This window comes from Schistocerca americana, chromosome X (assembly GCF_021461395.2).
Source record: "Schistocerca americana isolate TAMUIC-IGC-003095 chromosome X, iqSchAmer2.1, whole genome shotgun sequence".
Lineage (NCBI taxonomy): Eukaryota > Metazoa > Arthropoda > Insecta > Orthoptera > Acrididae > Schistocerca > Schistocerca americana.
The window spans coordinates 642066678-642090009 of record NC_060130.1 but is presented as its reverse complement, the minus strand read 5'-3'; the positions used below and the strand labels follow the sequence as shown (position 1 = coordinate 642090009).

The window sequence follows — 23332 nt, the reverse complement described above, 5'->3', positions numbered from 1 at the left end:
TGGCGAAGTAAATATCACACACACGTCGAGAGTTCAGTTCAGCACTGTTTTTTTTTTAATGTGGTCTTTACCTAATAACAGTATCATCGCTCTACCGACTATCGCCGAGTTTTAGCCAGGGCCGATCAATACTAATCAATCAACTACCAACTAGAAAAACCGCTGACGTTACATGCCCTGGCCAGCACATTAACCAGAGCTCTCACTCACTGGAAATATCTCGTTAATTGGTAACAAGAGACTGGCGCACCACAGCTTGTCAGGCACTACGATCGATGGAATGAAATACCCGTATCCGTCATCAAAGCTGAGTTCGTCTCGACGTTCACGCGGGTTAGCGTCATTGTTGCTGGCATAGGTGGCAGCCCTGTGTACTAAATTTTGCACTCTGTATGCCCCCAAGTCACCTTCAAATTCAATCGTATATTCTGCGTAATATAATGTATACGCGTAGTAAGTGAATTTCGTTAATTGCTATATATACTGATGCTGCAATTTTGAAGGCCAGCTGTGTAGCTCAAACGAGTGCTCAAGTGAAAACGCGGAAGTAGCAAGTGGCGACGTAGCCTCGTGGCCGCCAGGTTGGGAGCAATCGTTTCGACTTTGGCAAGGCCAGCAACTTGTACACGGGTCCGGCTCCACAGAGCAGCTCGGCCCGTCTCACAGACTCGCAGGCTTAGCCAACCAGCCACCGACAGGCGATCCCTGCTTGTGCCTCGCTATGAGGCCCCAGCTCATGGGCACAACTCGATGTCCTCCCCATTCGACAGCACACGCTTCTCACCATGGATCCAGTACTTTTTCCTCTACGGCGAGTGTCCATCAGAGACAAGGGTATCGTCAAAAGTGCCTCAGGTAAGTGTGACAGGACCGCTGTTATTTTCTATACACGTAAACCATCTGGCGGACAGGGTGAGCAGCAATTTGCTGTTGATGCTGTGGTTTACGGGAACGAGACGTTGTTGAGTGACTATAGGAGGATATAGGATGACTTAGACAAAATTTTTAGTTGGTGTGATGAATTACAGCTAGCTCAAAATACAGAAAAAATGTAAGTTAATGCAGATAAGTGGGACAAAACAAACCCATAATGTTCGAATACAGCATCAGTAGTGTGCTCATTGACACAGTCACTTCGATTAAATATCTAGGCGTAGCGTTGCAAAGCGATATGAAATGGAAGGAGCACATGAGGATTGTTATAGGGAAGGCGAATGATCGACTTCTGGTCATTGGGAGAATTTGGGGGCAAGTATGGTTCATGTGTAAAGGAGTCCATTTACAGGACGCTAATGTGACCTATTCTTGAGTAATGCTCGAGTGTTTGGGGCCTGTACCACACCATATTAAAGGAAGGCATCGAAGCAGTTCAAATGTGGGCTACTAGGTTTGTTACTGGTAGCTTCGAACAACATGCAGGTGTTACGGAGATGCTTCGGGAACTTAAATGGGATTCCGTGGAAGGAAGACGACTTCTTTTTGAGGAACACTAGTGTGAAAACTTAGAGAACTGGCATTTGAAGCTGACTGCAGTACGATTCTACTTTTGCCAACTTACATTTCGCGTAAGAACCACGAATATAGGTAAATTAGGGCTCATAGACAGTCGTTTCTCCCTACCTCTATTTGCGAGAGGAACAGGAAAGGAAATGACTAGTACTCGTAAAGAGTACCCTCAGCCACGCACCGTAAGCTGGCTTGTGGAGTATGTATGTAGATGTAGACTGCTCTTGAACAGGCCTAGTGCGGGAATGGTCGCTATTTGTGATGTACACAGTGCCTTTGAATAATTGTGAACACCGACATTCTTTGCATAGCTGAGACAGCTTAACTGTTCGAGTAAACTTCGTAAGTTTCGCATTAAAAACATTGGATTTTCCGTCTTAATCGCATAGCAAAAAAAAAAAGCTTTTCACTTTCTTACACTACTGGCCATTAAAATTGCTACACCACGAAGATGACGTGCTACAGACGCCAAATTTAACCGACAGGAAGATGCTGTGATATATGCAAATGATTAGCTTTCCAGAGCATTCACACAAGGTTAGCGCCGGTGGCGACACCTACAACTTGCTGACATGAGGAAGTTTCCAACCGATTTCTCATACACAAATAGCAGTTTACCGGCGTTGCCTGGTGAAACGTTGTTGTGATGCCTCGTGTAAGGAGGATAAATGCTTACCATCACGTTTCCGACTTTGATAAAGGTCGGATTGTAGCCTATCGCGATTGCGGTTTATCGTATCGCGACATTGCTGCTCGCGTTGGTCGAGATCCAATAACTGCGGTGGGTTCAGGAGGGTAATACGGAACGCCGTGCTGGATCCCAACGGCCTCGTATCACTCAGCCACGTCTCGATCCCTGAGTCAACAGATGGGGACGTTTGCAAGACAACAACCATCTGCACGAACAGTTCGACGACGTTTGTAGCAGCATGGACTATCAGCTCGGAGACCATGGCTGCGGTTACCTTTGACGCTGCATCACAGACAGGAACGCCTGCGATGGTATACTCAACGACGAACCTGGGTGCACGAATGGCAAAACGTCATTTTTTCGGATGAATCCAGGTTCTGTTTACAGCATCATGATGGTTACATCCGTGTTTGGCGACATCACGGTGAACGGACATTGGAAGCGTGTATTCATCGCCATACTGGCGTATCACCCGACGTGATGGTATGGGGTGCCATTGGTTACACGTCTCGGTTACCTCTTGTTCGCATTGACGGCACAGTAGACATTACATTTCAGATGTGTTACAACCCGTGGCTCTACCCTTCATTCGATTCCTGTGAAACCCTACATTTCAGCAGGATAATGCACGACCGCGTGTGGCAGGTCCTGTACGGGCCTGTCGGATACAGAAAATGTTCGACTGCTGCCCTGGGCAGCACATTCTCCTGATCTCTCACTCATTGAAAACGTCGGGTCAATGGTGGCCGAGCAGCTGGCTCGTCACAATACGCCAGTCACTACCCTTGATAAACTGTGGTATCGTGTTGAAGCTGCATGGGCAGTTATACCTGTACACGCCATCCAAGCTCTGCTTGACTCAATGCCCAGGCGTATCAAGGCCGTTATTACGGCTAGAGGTGGTTGTTTTGGGTACTGATTTCTCAGACTCTGTGCACCCAAATCGCGTGAAAATGTAATCACATGTCAGTTCTAGTATAATATATTTGACGAATGAATACCCGTTTAATATCTGCATTTCTTCTTGGTGTAGCAATTTTAATGGCCAGTAGTGTAATTGGTAAAGCATCATCAGTTGTGATTCCATACGCGCTTTCCATACATAACACCTTTTTTACTTTCGATTCCTATACCACCGAAAAAAACTTGCTCATATGACATGTTTTGAACATGTTTGTTACGGCTTTCATTGCTCCTCTTCACAAGTTTAAATGACGATTGATTTATCCTCTCGTTATTATCGGAAGTTTCACTCGAAAAAAGCTTGGTAACGCTTTCGTTACTTCTTTTTCATGACTTTTAAAAGCAGACTTCCCCTTTAACTGCATTTTGTTTTTATATGCATTTCACTTTAATTTCGTTAGGCTTTGTTCGGCATAGGAGAAAAAGGGGAGGGGTTATTTTAACTGTATAGTGATTAAAATGTAAAGAATTATTACGTGTGAAAAATGTTCACCACATCACAACTGTTTATGCTTTATCGACGAACGACAATTATTAAACTTGTGTAGACTGGAGCATCCGCCAGGTTAGCTGCGCGCGTTAGAGCGTCGATTCCATGATTCGGGGAAGCGCGCCTGTGCTGAATAGAATCCGTCCGGGGGATTAAAGGCCTGGCGAGACAGAACGCGGCCTGCCTGCGCCGCTCACGACGCAGGTGGCAAAACGCTAGTGCCACACAGGCAAAAGCGTCTGGCCTTAGCGGCTGCTGTTGCTGCGTCAGCTGTCACAAGGTGGACGCAGCAGAAACGTCGTTAGGAGCTTGCATGTGTAGCGCGCTACAACGGAGCTGCCTCGCGCAGCTGCTGCCACGCAGCAGTCAAACGCGTCATCAGGTGTGCACAGCCGCTCCTCTGTCCGGCGAATCTGTATTCTGCGACAATTCGGCGCCGCCGGTGCTGTTGGTAAGTTGCTGCAGCGTCACAGTCGCACTCCTTGTGACCTGCACGATGCATAACGAACATTTCAACGATGCCGCCTGGCCGTTGCGTCTCAGCACCTCCGGTGTGCCGGATGTGGTGTTTCAGCGCTTTCCCACATCCGATTAGGTGAATACCGGGCTGCTACCCACATTCCGCCTCAATTACCCGACACGCAAATATTTCGAAAACGTTCCCGCATTTTCATAAGGGATAAGACATTTCTAGTCTATTCTAAGCTATACGGGGTGCACAAATTTCGTCCTGTGAAGAGGGTGGAGGGGGGGGGGGGGGGAAGGGGGCAACAGAAAGGGCATCCGCCAACCCCTGCCATCAATATTGCCAAATCCAGATTAACATGCCAACCCTGTGAAGATACTGGATAAAAAGAAGAAAAAGAAGAGTTGTGTATACAGATGTTTTCTACTAGTTGCTAAAGATAATAGCAGACTTCAACAAGAAACAGAAGTGAAAATTCTACTGGGTCTGTGATGTATTGGTGAACATGTTTATACACAGTGATGGCCCTTCGTAGCAACGGGACATCACTGCGCACCGCGATTTTTAAAAGACTGCACTGCACACAGTAGTAACAGCTGTATGAATAAAAAAAGAAAAATCTCAATGGTTGCTGCGATGTTTGGTTTCCGTAAATTACCTTTAGCATGCGCGACTAATCAGTCTTGCCCTAGTTCCTCAATGTTGAAACCAAATCGATAATTTTTTCTAAGAATCTTGCTCTTGTAAAATCTATGGTACTCTTCGCTATCACACTTGCATATAGTGGAATGTATTTGCTGTTCCTTCAGAAGAAACTCGAATGTGCTGATTAAGAGTAACGGGAGAGAAAAATGCTGTAAAGCAACGATGACAGGAAAGTACGAGATATCAGCGGATAGTAACAAAAACAAAAACACGGTTTCCCAGTAGCAACTGTGGTGATTTCTCTGGGCGAATGCCCAGATAGTTCCTTTGCAAGGATATGGTCCATTTCAACCCCCATCCTTTCCCATTCCATGGTTTGATTCATCGTTAATGACTTCTCCGTCGACGGACGTTCGACCCCACTCTTCCGTCCTTCTTTCACGCAGCTGGCGCAGAGCAGTAGCTTCGCTGCCAAAATGACAGCTATCTCGAAAAAAATGCGGGCCAGATGGTTTTATTCTTCAGCTGAAAAGTCAAAACCTAAACTACGGAACAATACGAACAGGAAAGATAACTGTTTATAGAGATAACTACACAGTCCAAACACCTTAATGTTACTAAAAACTATGTTCGATGTCAACGTGCGAGAACCATTCGCGGACGGCAGGCGGTAGCACTATATAGCAGTGGAGGGTATGTAAAGTTTGTCGAGGGACGCAGAAGACAGTGCAAATGTGGTACTGCAGAAACAGTGCTATTTATCTGACGATGAAACGGGCAAGGCCATTGATTTTTGGGCCAGGTGAAAGCATTCCCGAAACGGCTGAGATAGTAAACTGTTCGCTCGCCGCCGTGGCGAAAGTATACCGTGCATGGCAAAATGGCGCTATCCAAAACCACCACGGGCCATAGATGACAGGGGTGAACTACGGTTGTGGAGATGTGTACTTCGGGAGAACAGACGCGCAACTGTTTGACTAATAACGCACCGATAAGTATCACATAATTTATGCTGGTCATGCGGCACTGTGCGACATGACTAAAACTTGGGATCCCACATTTCATTGCCCCAGCCCTCTCTCTCCGGTAGAGCCTGTATGAACTACTTGCCATTCTGTGCAGATTATGCCATGATGTTAAAACTGTTTTATGATGCCGACATTTCCTCGTCCGGTATTCCGAGCCTGCTCTACAATTTTATCATATTGCCTCTGTGTGCAAAGAATGTATAAGGGGCGACCAAAAAGTTTCCGTTTGAGGGCGTTGCCACAGCGTGTATGCGATTTGGCGCGACTCCAATGCGGGTGTATAAACACCGACATATAGGCAAGGGATTAGAACCGGGTGGTCAAAAAGTCAGAATAAATTTGAAAAATTAATAAATAAACCACGGAATAATGTAGATAGAGAGGTAAAAATTGACACACATGCTTGGAATGACATGGGGTTTTATTAGAACCAAAAAAAGTTCACAAAGTGTCCGACAGATGGCGCTGGACAGCAAAACGTCAGTGACCGCGCATGACAATCGTGTATCAATGGTGCTGTAGTGAGAGAGAGAATCAGATGCGCCAGCAGTCGCAGCATGTTAACGTTACCTGAAAGGGCGCTTTTAGTGAAGCTGTATTGTCAGAATGGGGAATGTGCTAGTTCAGCGTTACGATCCTATCGCCATAGGAAGGGGATTCGAACGGGTAAAGGTCCGTTGTCAAATGCAGCTGTGGCGAGAATGATTTCGAAGTTCGAAGCCACGGGTTGTTTAGACGACAGAGCCCGTAGTGGCAGACCGAGCACAAGGCGTAATGCTGCTCAGACAGTTCAGGAAGAAATGGAGACTGTAGCGGGTTCGTCTATGCACGGGGAAATCAGTGCTCGGGCAGTCGCACGTCGCACCGGCATTCCACACACTACTGTTTGGTTGACAATGAGGCGTACCCTTCGATGCTATCCGTACGAAATCCATCGGCGTCATGAATTGTTACCTGGCGATATAGTGAAGCGGAGGGCATTTGCGGTTTGGGCGTTTCAAAAGATGGCGGAAGATGACGACTGGTTGAGTAACGTGTTGTGGACCGACGAAGCTCATTTCACGCTCCGAGGGTCTGTCAACGCCCACAACTGCAGAATTTGGGCTACCGAAAATCCTAGAACTGTCGTGGAAACTTCATTGCACGACGAGAAAGTCACGGTATTGGTTGGATTTACCACATCTACCGTTATCGGGCCTTTTTTCTTCGAGGAAATGCGTGATTCTGGTTTTGTAACTGCTACCGTGATGTGTGAGAGGTACTTCGATATGTTACAGAATCGCATCATCCCCAGCCTGCCCGATAAACACCTGCTGGGACGTACGATGTTTATGCAGGATGACGCTCCACCCTATATTGCTAGACGCGTGAAAGATCTCTTGCGCGCGTCGTTTGGTGATGATCGTGTGCTCAGCCGCCACTTTCGTCATGCTTGGCCTCCCAGAACCCCAGACCTCAGTCCGTGCGATTATTGGCTTTGGGGTTACCTGAAGTCGCAAGTGTATCGTGATCGACCGACATCTCTAGGGATGTTGAAAGACAACATCTGACGCCAATCCCTCACCATAGCTCCGGACATGCTTTACAGTGCTGTTCACAACATTATTCCTCGACTACAGCTATTGTTGAGGAATGATGGTGGACATATTGAGCATTTCCTGTAAAGAACATGATCTTTGCTTTGTCTTACTTTGTTATGCTAATTATTGCTATTCTGATCAGATGAAGCGCCATCTATCGGACATTTTTTGAACTTTTGTATTTTTTTGGTTCTAATAAAACCCCATGTCATTCCAAGCATGTGTGTCAATTTGTACCTCTCTATCTACATTATTCCGTGATTTATTCAGTTTTCAAATTTATACTGACTTTTTGATCACACGGTATCTTTCCGACGTGCGTGCGGTAAATGAGGCAGCGTGAACTGCCGGGCGGGGTAGCCGCGCGGCCTTTACCCCAGCACCATTGCACAGTTCGCACGGCTCCCCCCGTCGGAGGTTCGAGTCCTCCCTCGGGCATGGGTGTGTGTATTGTCCTTAGCGTAAATTAGTTTAAGTTAGATTAAGTAGTGTGTAAGCCTAGGTACCGATGACCTCAGCAGCTTGGTCCCATGGGGAAAAAAGGAAGACGTGAACTATGGCGACGTTGTTACCAGGTCTGACGTGCTTTTATTCTTTTCTTGGTTGCCGAAGGACAAACGCCAGTGGGCATCCATCAGAGAATGAAGAGTGTGTATGGGGCAACATGTCTGTCGAAAACTAGCGGCGTGGAATGGTGCGCCAATAGCCGGTCGCGATTCGACACAAGGTGCCGGTCGATCTGAAGGCTAGAGCCTCATCCAAGCGACACTTGAGCACCCGCTCTGTATTCCTGACCTGTCCCCATGCGATTATCACGCCTTCGTTTCCTTAAAGAAAGCCTTGAAGGGTCGACGATTCGTGTCTGAAGAGGATGTGCAGTAGGCAGTTACGGATTCTTCACACAGCAGGACACGGTATTTTACTAAACGAGTATGTTCCAACCTGGTGCTTAGGTGGGTTGATTACCTCAATGTTCGCGGCGATTTTGCCTGATTGGCTTACCAGTTCTGGCCTGTGTGGCCTTCGAACGGAAACTTTTTGATCGCCCCTTGTATAATGTACGACACAGTTCCTTATTTATATGTGTTTAGGCCTACAGAACGATCAACAGAACGGTTATTAGCGCTTTTTCTCATTTACGGTTACCTCTCTTGCGAAAAAAATACATTTTATATGAAGCTTTACATTCTCACTCAATGGAGAAATGGGCAGTTTTTGAACTGCCACAGTTCTGCTCTGTATAGCAAGTCTTAACACTGTTGTGTATAGTTTGCTTGTTTATTTGCTATAAATTCTTTAATCTGCTTCCGTATCAAAAGTAATCGTCTAATGTTCTATCCCAACTCTATTCTAATACGCGGAATACGATGTGTCTGGTAGCTCTGAAACACGACTGGTCAATAAGAATGCGCACGAAAAGACAGGCAGGCAAACGTCACTCGTGCGATTCAGTTGTTGTCCAGTTGGTGATGCATGTATCGGCGACAGTATTTCGCTCACATTTTCTTTCGTCATACACAAAACTTCAGTAGGTAGTCCTCATCTCAGCGGAAGTTGTCAGTCGGTGCCTTTTAATTCGTTATTTATCAGTTTTGGCACAGATCATGTAGAATATATTTTATTTCGTACTTTATTATGACGAATCACCGCCTTGAAAACTTTTATTTACGTATCGCCTTTGTCAATACATCGGGTACCACTGTGTGCTATTCGCAATACAGTATGACGTAACGTGTTGCCGCCAATCGAATTCGTTGTTGATCCTCAGACTTTGCCCCTCGTACAGTCAGCTGTTTGGTAGTGCGGGAGAAGGACGCCGTGCGCCGTGTGTCAGCGTTTTAACAGTGTTAGCATGAAGTGAACTTTTCCAGGGATTTAGTAATTATCTAAAAGTGCAGATGAACGTGTGTGCTCTACAGCTACATGCGAAAGACACTAAGAAAATTTAATGACGAGGAGAGTCGACGGGCACGATGTTCAGTTTGAATATGCTGTATTTAAAAGAATACCTGTACGGATTCGGCGACTATATAGGGTTTGAAAAATGGTCCGAGACTATATCAACAGTCGTGCATCGGAATCTGGTTTGTACTTCTTGTTCATATGTTATGCAATGTTGACGATTGCTAACAAAAATGCTCACTTCACTCACATCAATTAAGTGTCACTGAGTAAAGATACTGGTACAATTTGGTTGAATTGTAAGCTTCTTCATTAAAAGTGTAGTATAATGTCCTTCCTATCCGTAAATTACTTTGATGGCGTTGAAGATATATATGTGTGAAGAAGATTGTTTTCGAGATGAAATATTTGTGTATATGTAAGGGATTATGTTTTAAAACCCAGAATCATGCCATTCAGACCCAACGCCATAAAGTTTAACTGATTAATGTATGCAGACCACATCTGTGAAGCACAGTTAAGTTTTTATCCTGTTGTGTGACACGTAAGGTGTTTTGGCAGAGGCAGCAGATACAAATAAGCAAATCAGATGTACGCTCATAAATGTGAGTGAGTAATGACAGTTTAGTACTTTTCATTCAATATCACACACAAGAGTGAACCAAGTATTGTATTATTGATTATATGTAACGCTGAAGTGCATGTTTGCTATAATAAAACACCCGTAATTCCTTAGGACAAGAGTGTTGCCAGTAGGATAAACAAGTTATGTTTGGAGAAGTTAAAAAAGCAAACAAAACCTGCAGTTGTATGTCAGGACACATGGACGGAACAGAAATTGTTGGGTACCCACATTGTGCATGTGATATTTTTATTTCTAAACAAATAAAATGTTAACACAAAGGTCCCCTTCGTTATGTGATTATGTGCTCGTTTTGATTTGGCTGCCAAATGACTTGTAGAAAGCAGCTCTGTGAGTTGCACAAGACATTCAAGCTGATTGTTTTCATTGCACTGCCAAACATCATTTGGACATTAACTCTGTGTCTTGCACAAGATACTTGAGGTGTGAACAGTGGAACTGTTTTGAGGCATAAAGAGATTCCCCTTTCTTATAATTATTCTGTTGATGTCATATACACTAAATCTGGACGGTTTTTATCAACTTATTGGTTAAAGTATGGTATTGGACCCCCACCCACCACCCTGAAATCTTGGTTGTGGTGACAGACTGATGTGTACACTGCTCGAGGTCTAGTTTAGGTTGGAAGGTGACAGTTTGGTTGTGAGTTGGCAAAGCCAGTGAATGTGAAAGTCAAATAAAGTTTGTGGTAACAATTTGACCAGTAATGAAGCTTAATGTTTACATATGTGATGTATTGAAAAAGGAGGGGGGGGTCCATTATGTAAATGTATCACACGACCCCTAAAACTCTAGGCACACAAAATAGTTGCATTTAATTACATTGTAGTTTGTCATAAAGTCAATTTGAAATCTGGCCTGAATTTGCCACAAAACTCAAAAGCAATTCTGTGGACAGCACAACACTCTGCAAAATTTATTATGAAAACCTATTTGGAATCTTGGGGGGGGGGGCGGGGGGGGGGGTGGATGTAGTACTGAAATTGAGCTATGCTAGAGATTATAGATCAGTCTGTCACCACAGCCAACATTTTATTTATTTATTTTTGTGTGTGTGGGGGGGGGGGGGGGCTGTGGCACTATTACTGTCACCTGGAATCCTTGATGAATTGAACAAATTCTTTATTTACAAGTACCCTGCTGTTAATGGAATGTTAAACTTTGAGAAAGAAAGGCAAAAAAATATCTGTGTAACAGGAGCAGGACTATATAAACATGACATTGATAAATTTCTATACATTGTGTGTGATTTTGAGCTGTGCACCAGAAGATACGTATGAAACTGCAGGTTTTGTAAATATATTTTGTGGAGGGGTATGTCAGGGAAATAAGTGAGTTGAAGAGGACATTATATTAGGGACGGGACCTGCAAGCTCAAGCCTTCTGACAGATGTATTCCATGTATCTTATTTGTGCCCAGCTCCAGTCTGGGCAGTTTAATTGTGGAAACCTTTGCAGGGCTGAGAAAGGTCTTAGAGCTGTGCCAGTCTCTAACATTTGCAGTATGAACCTATTATCAGAGAAAGTTGTAATCTATTACAGGAGATTTTGGTTGGAGCTCTTTTACAGAGATCGATGACAGAATACTCCACCAAAAGGTGGTAAGGCTAAATTTTCTCTGTACCACTGCTGCCTACAAGCTGCTGATCACATGAACAAATGGCCAAGCTAGCTTAGTGATGCAAATAACATCATTGATTAGTGGTGATTTGGAAGATGATTGTATTGTGTGATATAATATACTAATATATGGTGATGTGTGGCTGTTGCAGAAGACAAACTATTGTTGTTGTGCCAGTGGCAAAGTTTGTGCAGATGGTGTATGATCATGGGGCTGTTTTTTGGTTTTTGATCTTTTACTGTTACTTTTGGTCGATAACTGAATCATATTGTGAATATGTTCACACATTTTAGACATTGGCGTGGACGCCACACAGTAGCAACAGTTTGATAGCTAACATTTTCTCTGTATGCACATGATAATGCTTCTGTCCACAAAGCAGGCTCCAGTACATTGTGATATCAAGAAAATAAGATGGATGTGGTGGACAAAAAGCAAAATAATTCAGATCCTTCTAAAATGGGGACAAGTACTTCTTACCAGTGTAGTTAATAGGGCAGAGAAACCCCACACACTGCCCAGTATGAATTATATTGCAACAACTGATAATAGGAGGAAACTTTGTGCCGGAATAGGACAGGAACCCAAGTCTGCTGTGAAAAGGCAGCTCAGTACCTACTAAGTAAAGTGGGCAGATCCGCAGCTAATCTCACACCTGCCATATATTAATGATTTTCATTTTTTAGTACCATTTTGCAGTGTTGTATAAAAGATCTACAAAATTAGAAATTTTAAAAGGAAAGCAGAGGTAAATAGAACCTGTGAGCAGAGCCATGTGAGTGCTTGTACAGCTCATTTAATAAAACATTGCCCACTAAAGGTAAACCTTTTATCAAATTTGTTTCTAAAGTTAGCTGCTTGTTTTTACACCTTAGAAGATTTTCATTCATGTAACATGCTGTAGCACTAAAATTGAGAGCCAGCTCCAATTGAGGGATACTTATCTTTTCATTTGTAATGTTAAGAAACTTCCCTGCTGTAACACACAGTAGCAGTGAGGGATGGGCTTTCGTCCGACAACAGTGGAAGTTACTTCTCCATGGAGAAGTAGGAGTGTCCTTTAAGACCTATCCCAATCTTTAACAAACTATCATTCAAATAGTAGTATTGTGTCTTTTAAAGAAGTGTAGTCACTTCTTGTTCTGAAGTGAAGGAGGAATTGTGCCCCATTATCCTTGCAGAAAAGAGCTTGGGATGGATAGTCAGCTCTACTGTGTACTGGATTCTAGAATCCAAAATCTGAAGTTCCTTGTGGTATGACTTTTTGAGCCAGGTTAATTGACGCCTACCACATCACTCTGCCTCCTGACAACCAGCCCTCCACCTGTCTACCTAAACTAGACCTGACTCTGTGCTACCAATCTGTCTGTTGCCACTACTGAGATTTGGTATTCACATTCATTGGCTTCAACTACTCAGGACTGAGCTGAAGCCGTTCGGCCTAGCTGAGAACCTTGGGCTACACTACAGAGCAGCCTGTCAGCACAAGATACATTCTACAAAATATTATAAATGCAAAACAAATATTGTCGGTATTATGTTTGCTCAGGTATGATGTGACATACCAAGTAACATTTGTATCGTGGGTCAAACCCAACATCCAGTTTAGTTTGCACCAACTGATCGACATTTGAGGCCTTCTAATGACAGTACTATTGATGAGATACATGAGTGATGTGTCATCACAGTTCAGGTGAAGACAGTCTAGTAAGAGATTATTATGGGTCATCAACAACAAAGATTACTGTCTAGGAAAGCTACTGATTTCAGATATGAAAAATGACTGAGCATTTTATTGGTGACAGTGATTTAACTACATTAGAAATGGTTACGGATACTGCAGTGCCTGTTGTTATGATTCAAACGTTTCTGTTTAACGCTGTCATTTGTCTTATCCTCGAAGGCTGATTTTATATTTTGATGTCACTCATTTTAAGTTTTTCTTTCCGATGTTCCTTTTTTATGCATGTGGTTCGAGGAGAGGGTTTTAGAAATTGGCTTGTTTTTCTCATCATTATTGACTTCTTAATGTAATTCACTTATCATTAATTTTAGGGGGTTAGTTATACTGTTGTTTTGCTGTCCTAAGCTTATAACTTAGGACAGCAAGGCAATGTACTACAATTGTGATGGTACAATCGTGCCGACCCTGGAGTGTCGGGACATTTGCTAATTTTCTGCCTTCTCAAAATTAGTTAATTTAGTAGTGTGTCATTTTCTGGGCTGCGTTTTCATCTTCAAACAGTTAACTAATGTTCAAGGGACCTGTCCCAGTTCTGATGAAGCTCCAGAGCTTGGTCCAGAGACGAATTCATGCTTCCAGTCTAGTTTGTGTAGCCTATGCGTAATTCACGACGTGGAGAACACTGGATTAGATTAGAACAGATTAGATTAGATTAGATTGCCTCAGATCAGATTATGGAGTGAATTGTCTTGTAGTATCTACTGAATTGTCAGTTTATTTAGATAATTTATGTTACCGCCTAGACAAGAAAATTTTATCAAATCATCTTATGGAATCTCTAATGCTGTTGGGTTGTGTGTTTCAGTTCATGTTCCAAGTGGTAACTGTCCTGCTCATTCTCTATGCAATTCAGATAATTCTAAACTATGTTCGAGACTGGAGCAACAAGGGTAAGTGTGTGTGTTTTATTGCAATGCATTCTTACAGTGGTTACTCTCTTTCAATTTTTGAGTTGTGGTTGTATAGTGTGTGTTAAAAGCATTTCCTTTACTTCTCTTTTGAATAACAGCGTGTCATTAGAGAAAGTGCAGAAACCAGTTTTGGTAATAATAAACGTTTATGTACAAAAAGTTCTTCTTTGAATACTCAAATAATCATTGCACACATGCAAAATGTTTGACAACAGAGAAACGTGTCACCCATCACACTGTTCCCCTGTTGCTTGGATGCTGGCTGTTTGCGTGAGAATGTTTTGTACTGGACATATGCCTGAAAAACTAAAGAATTAAATTAACTTTCACTTTAAAGCATTGCAAATAATAGTAGTTGTGTGTACCTAGGCTGTATTTCAAATTCTTTGAAAAGGATGATAATAGTGATGATATTTTGAGGTAATTTTACAATTACTAATGGGTATGCTGAAAACAGATTTGAGAAGAAAATGAAAATGGGGAACATAGAAATAGTCTGACTGTAACAAAATTGCTGATGGAAATTACTGTAGCTGTAGGCAGGAAAATTATTTAGAAGGGAAGTAGTGAAGTAGTAGAAAAGAATTTTACAACTTAGAGAACTATGCTAACATACATTAATATTTTTAAGAATAAGAAATTAAATATTGTAGAACCCATGTTGGTACTGTCTGCCAAATTGCAGATATTTTTCTTTAACTGACAATTAATTTGTTACACTGGAAAAGATAAAAGTTTATTGGGTAAAATCGCACCTCTCTTACTGAGAGCTTTTGTTCCAATGGGTTTGTGGTAGATGTGATTACTCATTTTGTAGTCTGTATGAATTTTTTGATGTTCTTAATGTATCTGTGTTACATCTTTCATTAGCAGGTGTCCTAAACAGACTTTGTATCATGATTTTCTCTTTAAAACCTCAATATTTTATGTTATCTCACAATTGTGCAGGTTTCATCATCACTCTGTTGTGCAGTTTATTCTAGAGGTTAGCCTAAATCCAAAGTGGTGATGCAGCAGTTAAGACAAAAGAGTCAGAATACCTTTCTGGATGTCTTGAGTTAGATTTCCATATTTTCTCTAAATGAGGAAATGTGTGTGAAATTTTATGGGACTTAACTGCTAAGGTCATCAGTCCCTAAGCTTAAACATTACTTAACCTAAATTATCCTAAGGACGAACACACACACCCATGCCCGAGGGAGGACTCGAACCTACGCCGGGACCAGCTGCACAGTCCATGACTGCAGCGCCTTAGACCGCTCGGCTAATCTCGCGCGGCTTTCTCTAAATGACTTTATATGAATATTATGATATTTCCTTACACAGACAATTGCTGATTCATACCTGTAATGCTTTTCTAGATCAACTATCGGTGTCTAATGTCCTTGATGTTGATGGGATATTGAATTCTTAATGTTCCTTTGTTAAAACCATTTCCTTTACTTTTCTTTTGAATAACAGAGTGTCATTAGAGATAGTGCACAAAACCAGTTTTGGAAAGGAAATTGAAAGGAACCGTCATGACATTTGATTTAATCAATTTAGTGAAACCATGAAACACCTAAATCTGGATGGCCCCAAATGTAATTGAACAAGGTCCTCCTAAATGGAAGTCCAGTTCTCAACCATTGCACCATCTTGCTCATTAATTCTCTTTGATGCAAACAGTATCAATTTTTTTTGTGTAAACACAGTTTCACCAAACTGTCATGGTGATAAGGAAATGTTAACAACCTTTACAACATCTGGTTGAACACTATCTTAACATATTCTTTTGTTGTTCAGAAAGGAATATGATGTCAATGAGGGGGTGATATTTACTCAACTTTTACCCTTATTTCAGTTGCATGTGGTAATCAGCTAATACTAAACAGCAAGCAACTCATAGAGCTCAAATAATGATGGTTGAGAACGGGTTTCATGAGTCTGGGTGCCTGAGTTTGTGTCTGATGAGTGTTCTAATGTGCTATTTATTTGAAGAAAATGACTTTGTGACTCAGAATCTCATCTTTGCATGTTTTACTGTTTACTTTTACTTTTTTCCCACTAATTTAATGAGCAGTTGCTTTCACTGACCTGTGTAGTTTTTCTCACTGCCACTCAGTAGTCTCCAATAACAACTCATATGCATATAAAAAACAGCAGTCACAATATAATATCTGAAATCTTGTGCACTTTGTAAAAATTTTATCCAAATTCTTAAACTGCTGTAAAATTCCATTAATGGGTTCAGTATCATTATGATATCTTCTGCCAATTTCTCTTTACCTCATATTTGTGTGTGTAACTTTGTCGTTCGTACCCATAAGATATTAGGCAGATGAAATATGAGGAAGTTGTGATTATGACTCACACAGTCATATATATATATTAATGTAGTAATGGAAAGACTGGTGAAATGTAAATTAAGAAAGGAGTAAGAGTAACAACTCATCATATATTTGAGATGTTCAGTAACTGATATGCACATAACATTGTCAGTCTCATTTCAGTGTGTATCAATGACTCAGCACCTCAATTATATGGTGAGTTGTTACATTTAGTATTTCCATTATTTGCAGTCACAATTTACAGTGAAATAAGTGTAAACTGCCACAAAAGTTACATCCAGATGTTAGTATTCTATAGGATGGCTGGACAAGAGAAAATATAAAAAAATCCACTGCTGTTCATCCTGTAAACATTTGTTGTTGTAATGTAGTTTTCTGTTTTCATTATATTTAGTTTGCAAGTTGTTATGATTTTTTTCGTTGCATATTTCTTTATATATGTGAGCTCTTTGAGAGATACCATAACAGAATATGTGTTTTAAGAGGAAGCTACTACACGATATATTATACACAGAATCTTAAACACCGAGCGAGTTGGTGCAGTGGTTAGCACACACGACTTGCATTTGGGAGGATGACAGTTCGTTCCCGCATCCGGCCATCCTGATTTAGGTTTTCCATGATTTCCCTAAATCGCTCCAGGCAAATGCTGGGATAGTTCCTTCGAAATGGCACGGTCGACTTCCTTCTCCATTCCCTAATCCGATGAGACCGATGACATTGCTGTTTGGTCTCCTCCCCAAAACAACCCAACCCCAGTCTTAAATCTGAAACTCATTTGATTTTTCAACTGTCACTTATTAAAATACCTCTTGTTTGCAGATTTGCCAGAGGCAAGACGGTCTGGAAAACGCTTCAGGAAAAGGGATAAGATGATGTACTACGGCAGGAAAATTATGAGAAAGGTCAGATGATTTTCCACAAAATAAATAACACTTTCCCCATGTTAATGTTTTATACTGAGCTATAAGAGCACTTTGTAAAAACTTTCAATTCACCGAGTACCTTTGCCTTTCAGCATGATTGTGAAAAAGTTTATACTCAGAAGTCAAGTAAGTCAGTCAGTCAGTCAAGTAAGTCAGTCAGTCAGTCAAGTAAGTAAGTCAGTCAGTCAGTCAAGTCAGTCAGTCTCGGGCTCTGTCCTGTGTTTTATGGGCAGTGCAGCAATCGTGAACAGCTTTCTTGGCAAATTCTTAGTTAATGAATTTTTCATTGTCTTTCTCTGCTTTGTGTGCTAGGAAGTGTGCGTATATTCATTGTGTGGGGCGACCACCTTATTGGATGCTTTTGCCATGTAGCGTTGTAGAAGGTGTATCAAAATTATGTTCATGATTTCAGAAATTATAAATTAAATAAGAAAGTGCATTATAATAATGCCAGTATTGGTGTACAGGGAGACTCGATTTTTTTTTTTCTTTACAAATGTTCAATTTGTACACAACATATCACATGGCTTACATCGAGCTGACAACAAAAACTGTCTGAATCCAGTTAGCTGCAACAATTTATGATTGTTGGGTTTACACTTCCCGTGTGACAGCAGCAACTGAAAACTTTCACAAGCCACTGTGTTTGTCCATTCATCGGTAGCATACGCAGCAGGAGCAGTGAAAAAGGGATCTGGCCACAAGCAAAGTGTTTATAGCTATCAGTGCTCTTGATGTTTGGATAAATGGCATAATTTCTAGATCCAATTTTTAGTAGGTCCATTAGCTGATACTTCAGAAATGCTGTAATTGTTTAAAAAATGAGTTGCATTTGTAAGTGAAACTTTGACACTTGATGATATAGTCTTGAACTTAGTATACTACAGAAGACAGTTTGGCAGTTGTTATTGAAATGTCTGATAATGAAGAACCGGGAACACAATTTTTTCTCATCCTATATTTATGTTACGCTGAAGTTGGGAGTTGATCGGGTAGCACCTGAGTATATATTAAGGACCTTAACTATGGGGAGCAGTTCAAATGCATTTAACCCTTTAACTGCTAGTGAAATATATATCCATGCGCAGTCATCATACCTCTAGTGCTAACAATGTATATATTCGATAGGAGCTGAGTGTGCCAGTAGAGCTAATGCCAAATATATGTATTTTGTGGTTTTCTTAATAAATGATAGTGACGTAATACTCAGTTGTAACTCTTCAGGTAGTTTGTGGGATTACTAATTGTTCCTCCATGTGACTCACATGGCAGGAGCTGCAGTTTGTTGATCTTGTGGCCTGCTTTGTATTGTTCCATTGTATTTGAAAATATGTAAGTGTGTGTTGTCTGAGGAGGAAATAGGATATATTCTCACAGAAAGTTGTAGTGAGAGTTAGTTTTGTCGTTCTTTGTCTGAAACTGAGTACACTGTGCCTCTTTATTCTTGTCCTCCGATGCCTCAGGGGCTGGTAAGCTGCTTTTCGCATTGCATAACTTCATCTTCCAGAAGTTCTACTGACAGTGATAAAATAGAGATTAAGATAACATGCCCCAGTGAAGAATGGCAACTTTGTGGAAAAATTTCATGGTACAGAAAAGAGCTGAAACTTAGGGTTTACGATTTTGACACAGCACATTCAGATGTGAGTCCTATAATTCTGGAAAACCCTTGTGCATTACAAGTTTATCAGACATGTTCGCAGAGAAATTAGTCTCAATTATTGTAGATAAGATTAACAGATCCTGCCTGGTGCAAAGTGCTTCTATTTATGAGAGAAGCTGTTTGAGGGCCTGGAAAGATATGTATATGTATATAGCAGAAATGTATTGTTTTCCTGGCAGTAACTCATCTGAAGTCGACAACTAAAACCTTGAAATGTTCTGGATATTGATCTAATGATCCTCTCTCATATCTCCAATTTCTGGTGAAATAATGTAACATGACATATATGTATTGTTACTCCGTATGCTGCATTTTTGCAATAACAGTGTTCACACTCAAGATTATAAGCTGTACAAAATAATATCAGATAAAGCTCATCCATTGTGGATATTTAAGATCAGTTGTTTCTTGCCTGAGAGGGTTAGTTCAGAAGAGCACTCACTAGATTCCAGAAAGATTGTATTGGCAATAGTCTCCCATTGTTCAAGGAATGCTTGGCTTGCAAACAGTACATTCCATTTAAAAGATGACTTTTAGTATAAAAATATTTGTTCAGTGTGAGTGTGAAATAGAATTTATGCTTGACTTTCTAGTTTTTAATGGTGCAAAGTGTGACATCGTAGTCAGCGTGCACAAAAGCAAGCCATGCCGCTAGCGGCGACAGGCCGTAAACACAGAATGCAACAAACAATACAAACAATGCATGACACAGTGTAGTAATACATTTTTAGCTTAGAGTGACGTAAACACCTATAACAAAGAGAATGGCACTTATCATATCAAAGAAAAATAAGCAATCAATTCAAACCAGACGAAGCACATGGAAAAGGAAGGGTACTCGTATAAATACGGACGGAGTGCCTGACGCATAACAATAGCTACCTGGTATAGCTTAACTGCCAAGCTTACGACTCGAACCAAACTACTGTAGCTGTATCGCCATTCATTCGACCTAAATTGTGTCTCATATTACAATGGACCAACATTGTTTCGATTTGGAGGTGCGGCCTAAAACTTTTCTCTCCCCTTGAATTTCGAGTCTCAGATTTCAGGTGTGGCTTAGATTCGGGAAATTTTTTTTCCTTGATTTCGAGTCTCATTTTTCAGGTGCGGCTTAGATTTGAGTGCGGCTTAGATTCGAGTAAATACAGTAACCAAAGCCATGTCAGAGGATGTGGTTAAGTCTTTCCAGTCCAGGGTGATACTTGGTGATTAGGCAGGTGCTCCTTCATAGTTGGTTTATGGGGGTTGTCAGTGGATTGGGGAGCACATATGGATATGGCACAGGAAATCTGTTTGCAGATTATATTTGAGGGGTAATGCCTGCGTGTGAAGGCCCTACTAAGACCTTCAGCATATTAGGCAATGCATTGCTAGTCAGCATGTGGTGAGACTGTATGGGCGAAACTTTTTAGTATGTGAGGGGGATGGCAGATGCAGTTGATAGCTAGTGAACTTGATTTTTTATATAGTGTGTTGGATTGATTGAGGTGTGTGTGTGTGTGTGTGTGTGTGTGTGTGTGTGTGTGTGTGTGTGTGTGTGTGTGTGTGTGTGTGTGTTTGTGTTTGTGTTTGTGCAGGAACATGGCACACTGGGTTGAAGGGGCCAGGTGAAGCAGATGGAAAAGGTGTTGGCTGTTGAGGCAGTGGAGGAATGAGGGTAACATGCTTTGGTCCTGTGTCCAGATTATGAAGATATCATCAGGGAGCTGAACCAGACAAGGAGTTTGACATTTTGGGTGGCTAGGAAGGTTTTATCTAGGTGGCCTATAAACAGATTAGTATAGGAGGGCACGATACAAGTGCTGTTCACAGGCATATTCTATTGTATCAGAGGCAGAGACACCTTGGAAGTAATCACATTTTGTATAGTCTCTGTTGTAACTTCTGTCGGTGTGACCACAAAATAACTGTCAATCCTAATGGATGTGGCCACTGTCAAATTGTGACCAAGAGCAGAGTAGACCAGTGGCAGGAAACTGCTGAAGGCCTTATGCTAGATTTGAATGGCTGCTTCATACCCATGCCATCTGTTTCTTACCTCCCAATACCAACTGCTAGATGGACACCAGTTAGATGGAATTGCCTTGCATCACATCCTCCAATATCTTAATCCTTCCTGCTTCTATCTCCGCTACCCCAGTCCCACACCCATTGCTACCCCTATCCCCATGACCCCCACTTCACTCATGCTGCTCTCACATCATCCACTCTGCAGTCTTCCTCGTCCTCTGTTAATGTTCTTTATGTACCTATTGATGATTCAGTGCCATGCCTCAAAAAACTTTACATGTTGCAGACTACAAACCTTCCATCAGAAATTAAAGCACAAGGTATAATACTGACAAAGCTTCTGGAGGTTTTTATACATTGGCCTGGACATCTATAGCTAACCAGTGCCCCTAAATGTCAATCTAAATGCAGTAGCTATACATATATTAATATTCAATAAACTAACTGATCTATATTAACCTGTACCTCCCACCAGATGAAGAGTTCTTACACCTCTATGTATCCAGTCTAATAGATCAGCTCCTCCCACCCTTTGTGTCATTAGGAAAGTTCCATCTATGATCTACTGTAGGACAACACATATGATTCATGTAGAGGCAGGCAGCATCATCAAGCAACTAATTGTGAACATGAATGCCCTTATTCAAATGGGAAACCTGCCAATGGGATGGTCATCATTACCCAATCATTCTCTCCCTCCCCAACTTTCAATTACTGCATGAATTGGCTATCCTTGAGCTCTAAAATGACTTTCAGCATTGACAACAATTGCCAGAATTAAAGGTATAAAAATGTGATATGCTGCAGAAGAGCACGCTCTCTCATCCAACCACCTGAAACTAACCCTCTTGAGGTCTGAAAACTTGCAACTGCCATTAGGGGATCCCTTGGCCACTTCAGTGTGGCACAGGTCCATCTTTCCATGACAATCTTGATTTCGCCCAAACAGTTATGTGCAAAGGCTACATAATTAAAAATCAGTAAGAAACAATGTTGGGAAATTATACATTTGCAGAAAGTGTGTGTCAACATCTCCGGCTCCCCAACCTACAGAGTGCACAATTCTGGCCACTCTGAGTAGATTGCAAAATCTTTTCTACATCTACATTTGTACTCCACAAGCCACCATATGGTTAATGGCAGAGGGTACCTTTGACCACTGCCAGTTATTTCCTTCCCTTTTCTACATGCAGATTGAGTGAGGGAATAGCGACTATCTATACTAGTACATATGAGCCCTGATATCTCATATCTTGTCTTTGATGCCCTTAATCAAAATTTAGAGTGGCAGCAGTAGAATTGCTCTGCAGTCAGCCTCAAACTCTGGTTCTCTGTAAAACTGAATTGGGGTTCCATCTTGACCTGGCAACTTATTTATTTTCAATTGTTTTGGTTTGTTTCTTTGTGTCATTGATGCCTATTTAATGTCCTCCATACAGGAGTCTGTGTGGCTGTGAAATGATGGTACATTTTTATGACCATCCAGCACGAATGCTTTCTTAAATGCAAAATTTAAAACTTCATCTTTCTTTTTTGTACCTTCTATTACCACATCAGACAAGTTGGTGAGTAGCTGAATAGAAACCTTCAATCTGCATAGCAGTTTTACATAGGACCAGAATTTTCTCTGGTTCTCAGCAAGATGTTTTGCTAATGTGTGATAGTGGAAGTTGTTGTTGTATGCTTTGTGCATCAGTATTTTTATAGATGCATGAATTTCTACTAAATTTTGCCTGTCCCTCATAGTTACTAACAGCAGAACTCCTGTCACACGAGTTGTATGTTTCTTGTGAGAAATTGGTCTCAACCATGAAAGCTCTAGTTCTACATCACGGAGAAGTGCTGCATGAACCTGTGGGACCTCCAGTTGCGTACTTCACGTACCCTAGATGTGTCTACCCATTCCTCTCCTTTGTTACGTTATGTTCCCGTAAACATACGGCAACTGTTACCTTTTTCTGTAGATCTTTTCAGGTTGGTATGGTGGAGCTTTTAGCTGTATTTTGTTAGTATGATACTGGGTAAATGAGTGTGTCATTGTAAGGGCCAGACTATTAATCCAAATATCTGGGGTTTGATCTCTAGTCAGTTCAAGGATTTTTGTCACTTGCCACTTTTTTCAGCTCTGATAATGATTTATTAATTAGAAAAATGCCAGGTTATGATGTGTTTTGGAGTCCACATTAAACTATATCTCCCCCTATAATTAG

At 41.5% G+C, this 23332-nt stretch overlaps 1 protein-coding gene across 7 annotated transcripts in view; it reads left to right on the top strand.

Annotated features, from left to right (window-relative positions):
- Window positions 1-727: 727 nt before the first annotated feature.
- The window catches only part of LOC124556725 (neuropathy target esterase sws), a 220050-nt gene continuing 197445 nt past the window's right edge, over window positions 728-23332 (top strand). For 6 of the 7 annotated variants that reach the window (XR_006968668.1, XR_006968667.1, XM_047130722.1 and 3 more), the window contains exons 1-3: window positions 9164-9453; window positions 14085-14169; window positions 17343-17425. Coding sequence is in view for 5 of the 7 variants with exons in the window: in XM_047130722.1 (XP_046986678.1) it covers window positions 9343-9453; window positions 14085-14169; window positions 17343-17425 (279 nt within the window). In the remaining 2 variants the exon portion in view is untranslated. Of the gene's footprint in view, window positions 856-9163; window positions 9454-14084; window positions 14170-17342; window positions 17426-23332 lie in introns of those variants that run through there. The other variant, XM_047130723.1, reaches the window with a different exon arrangement.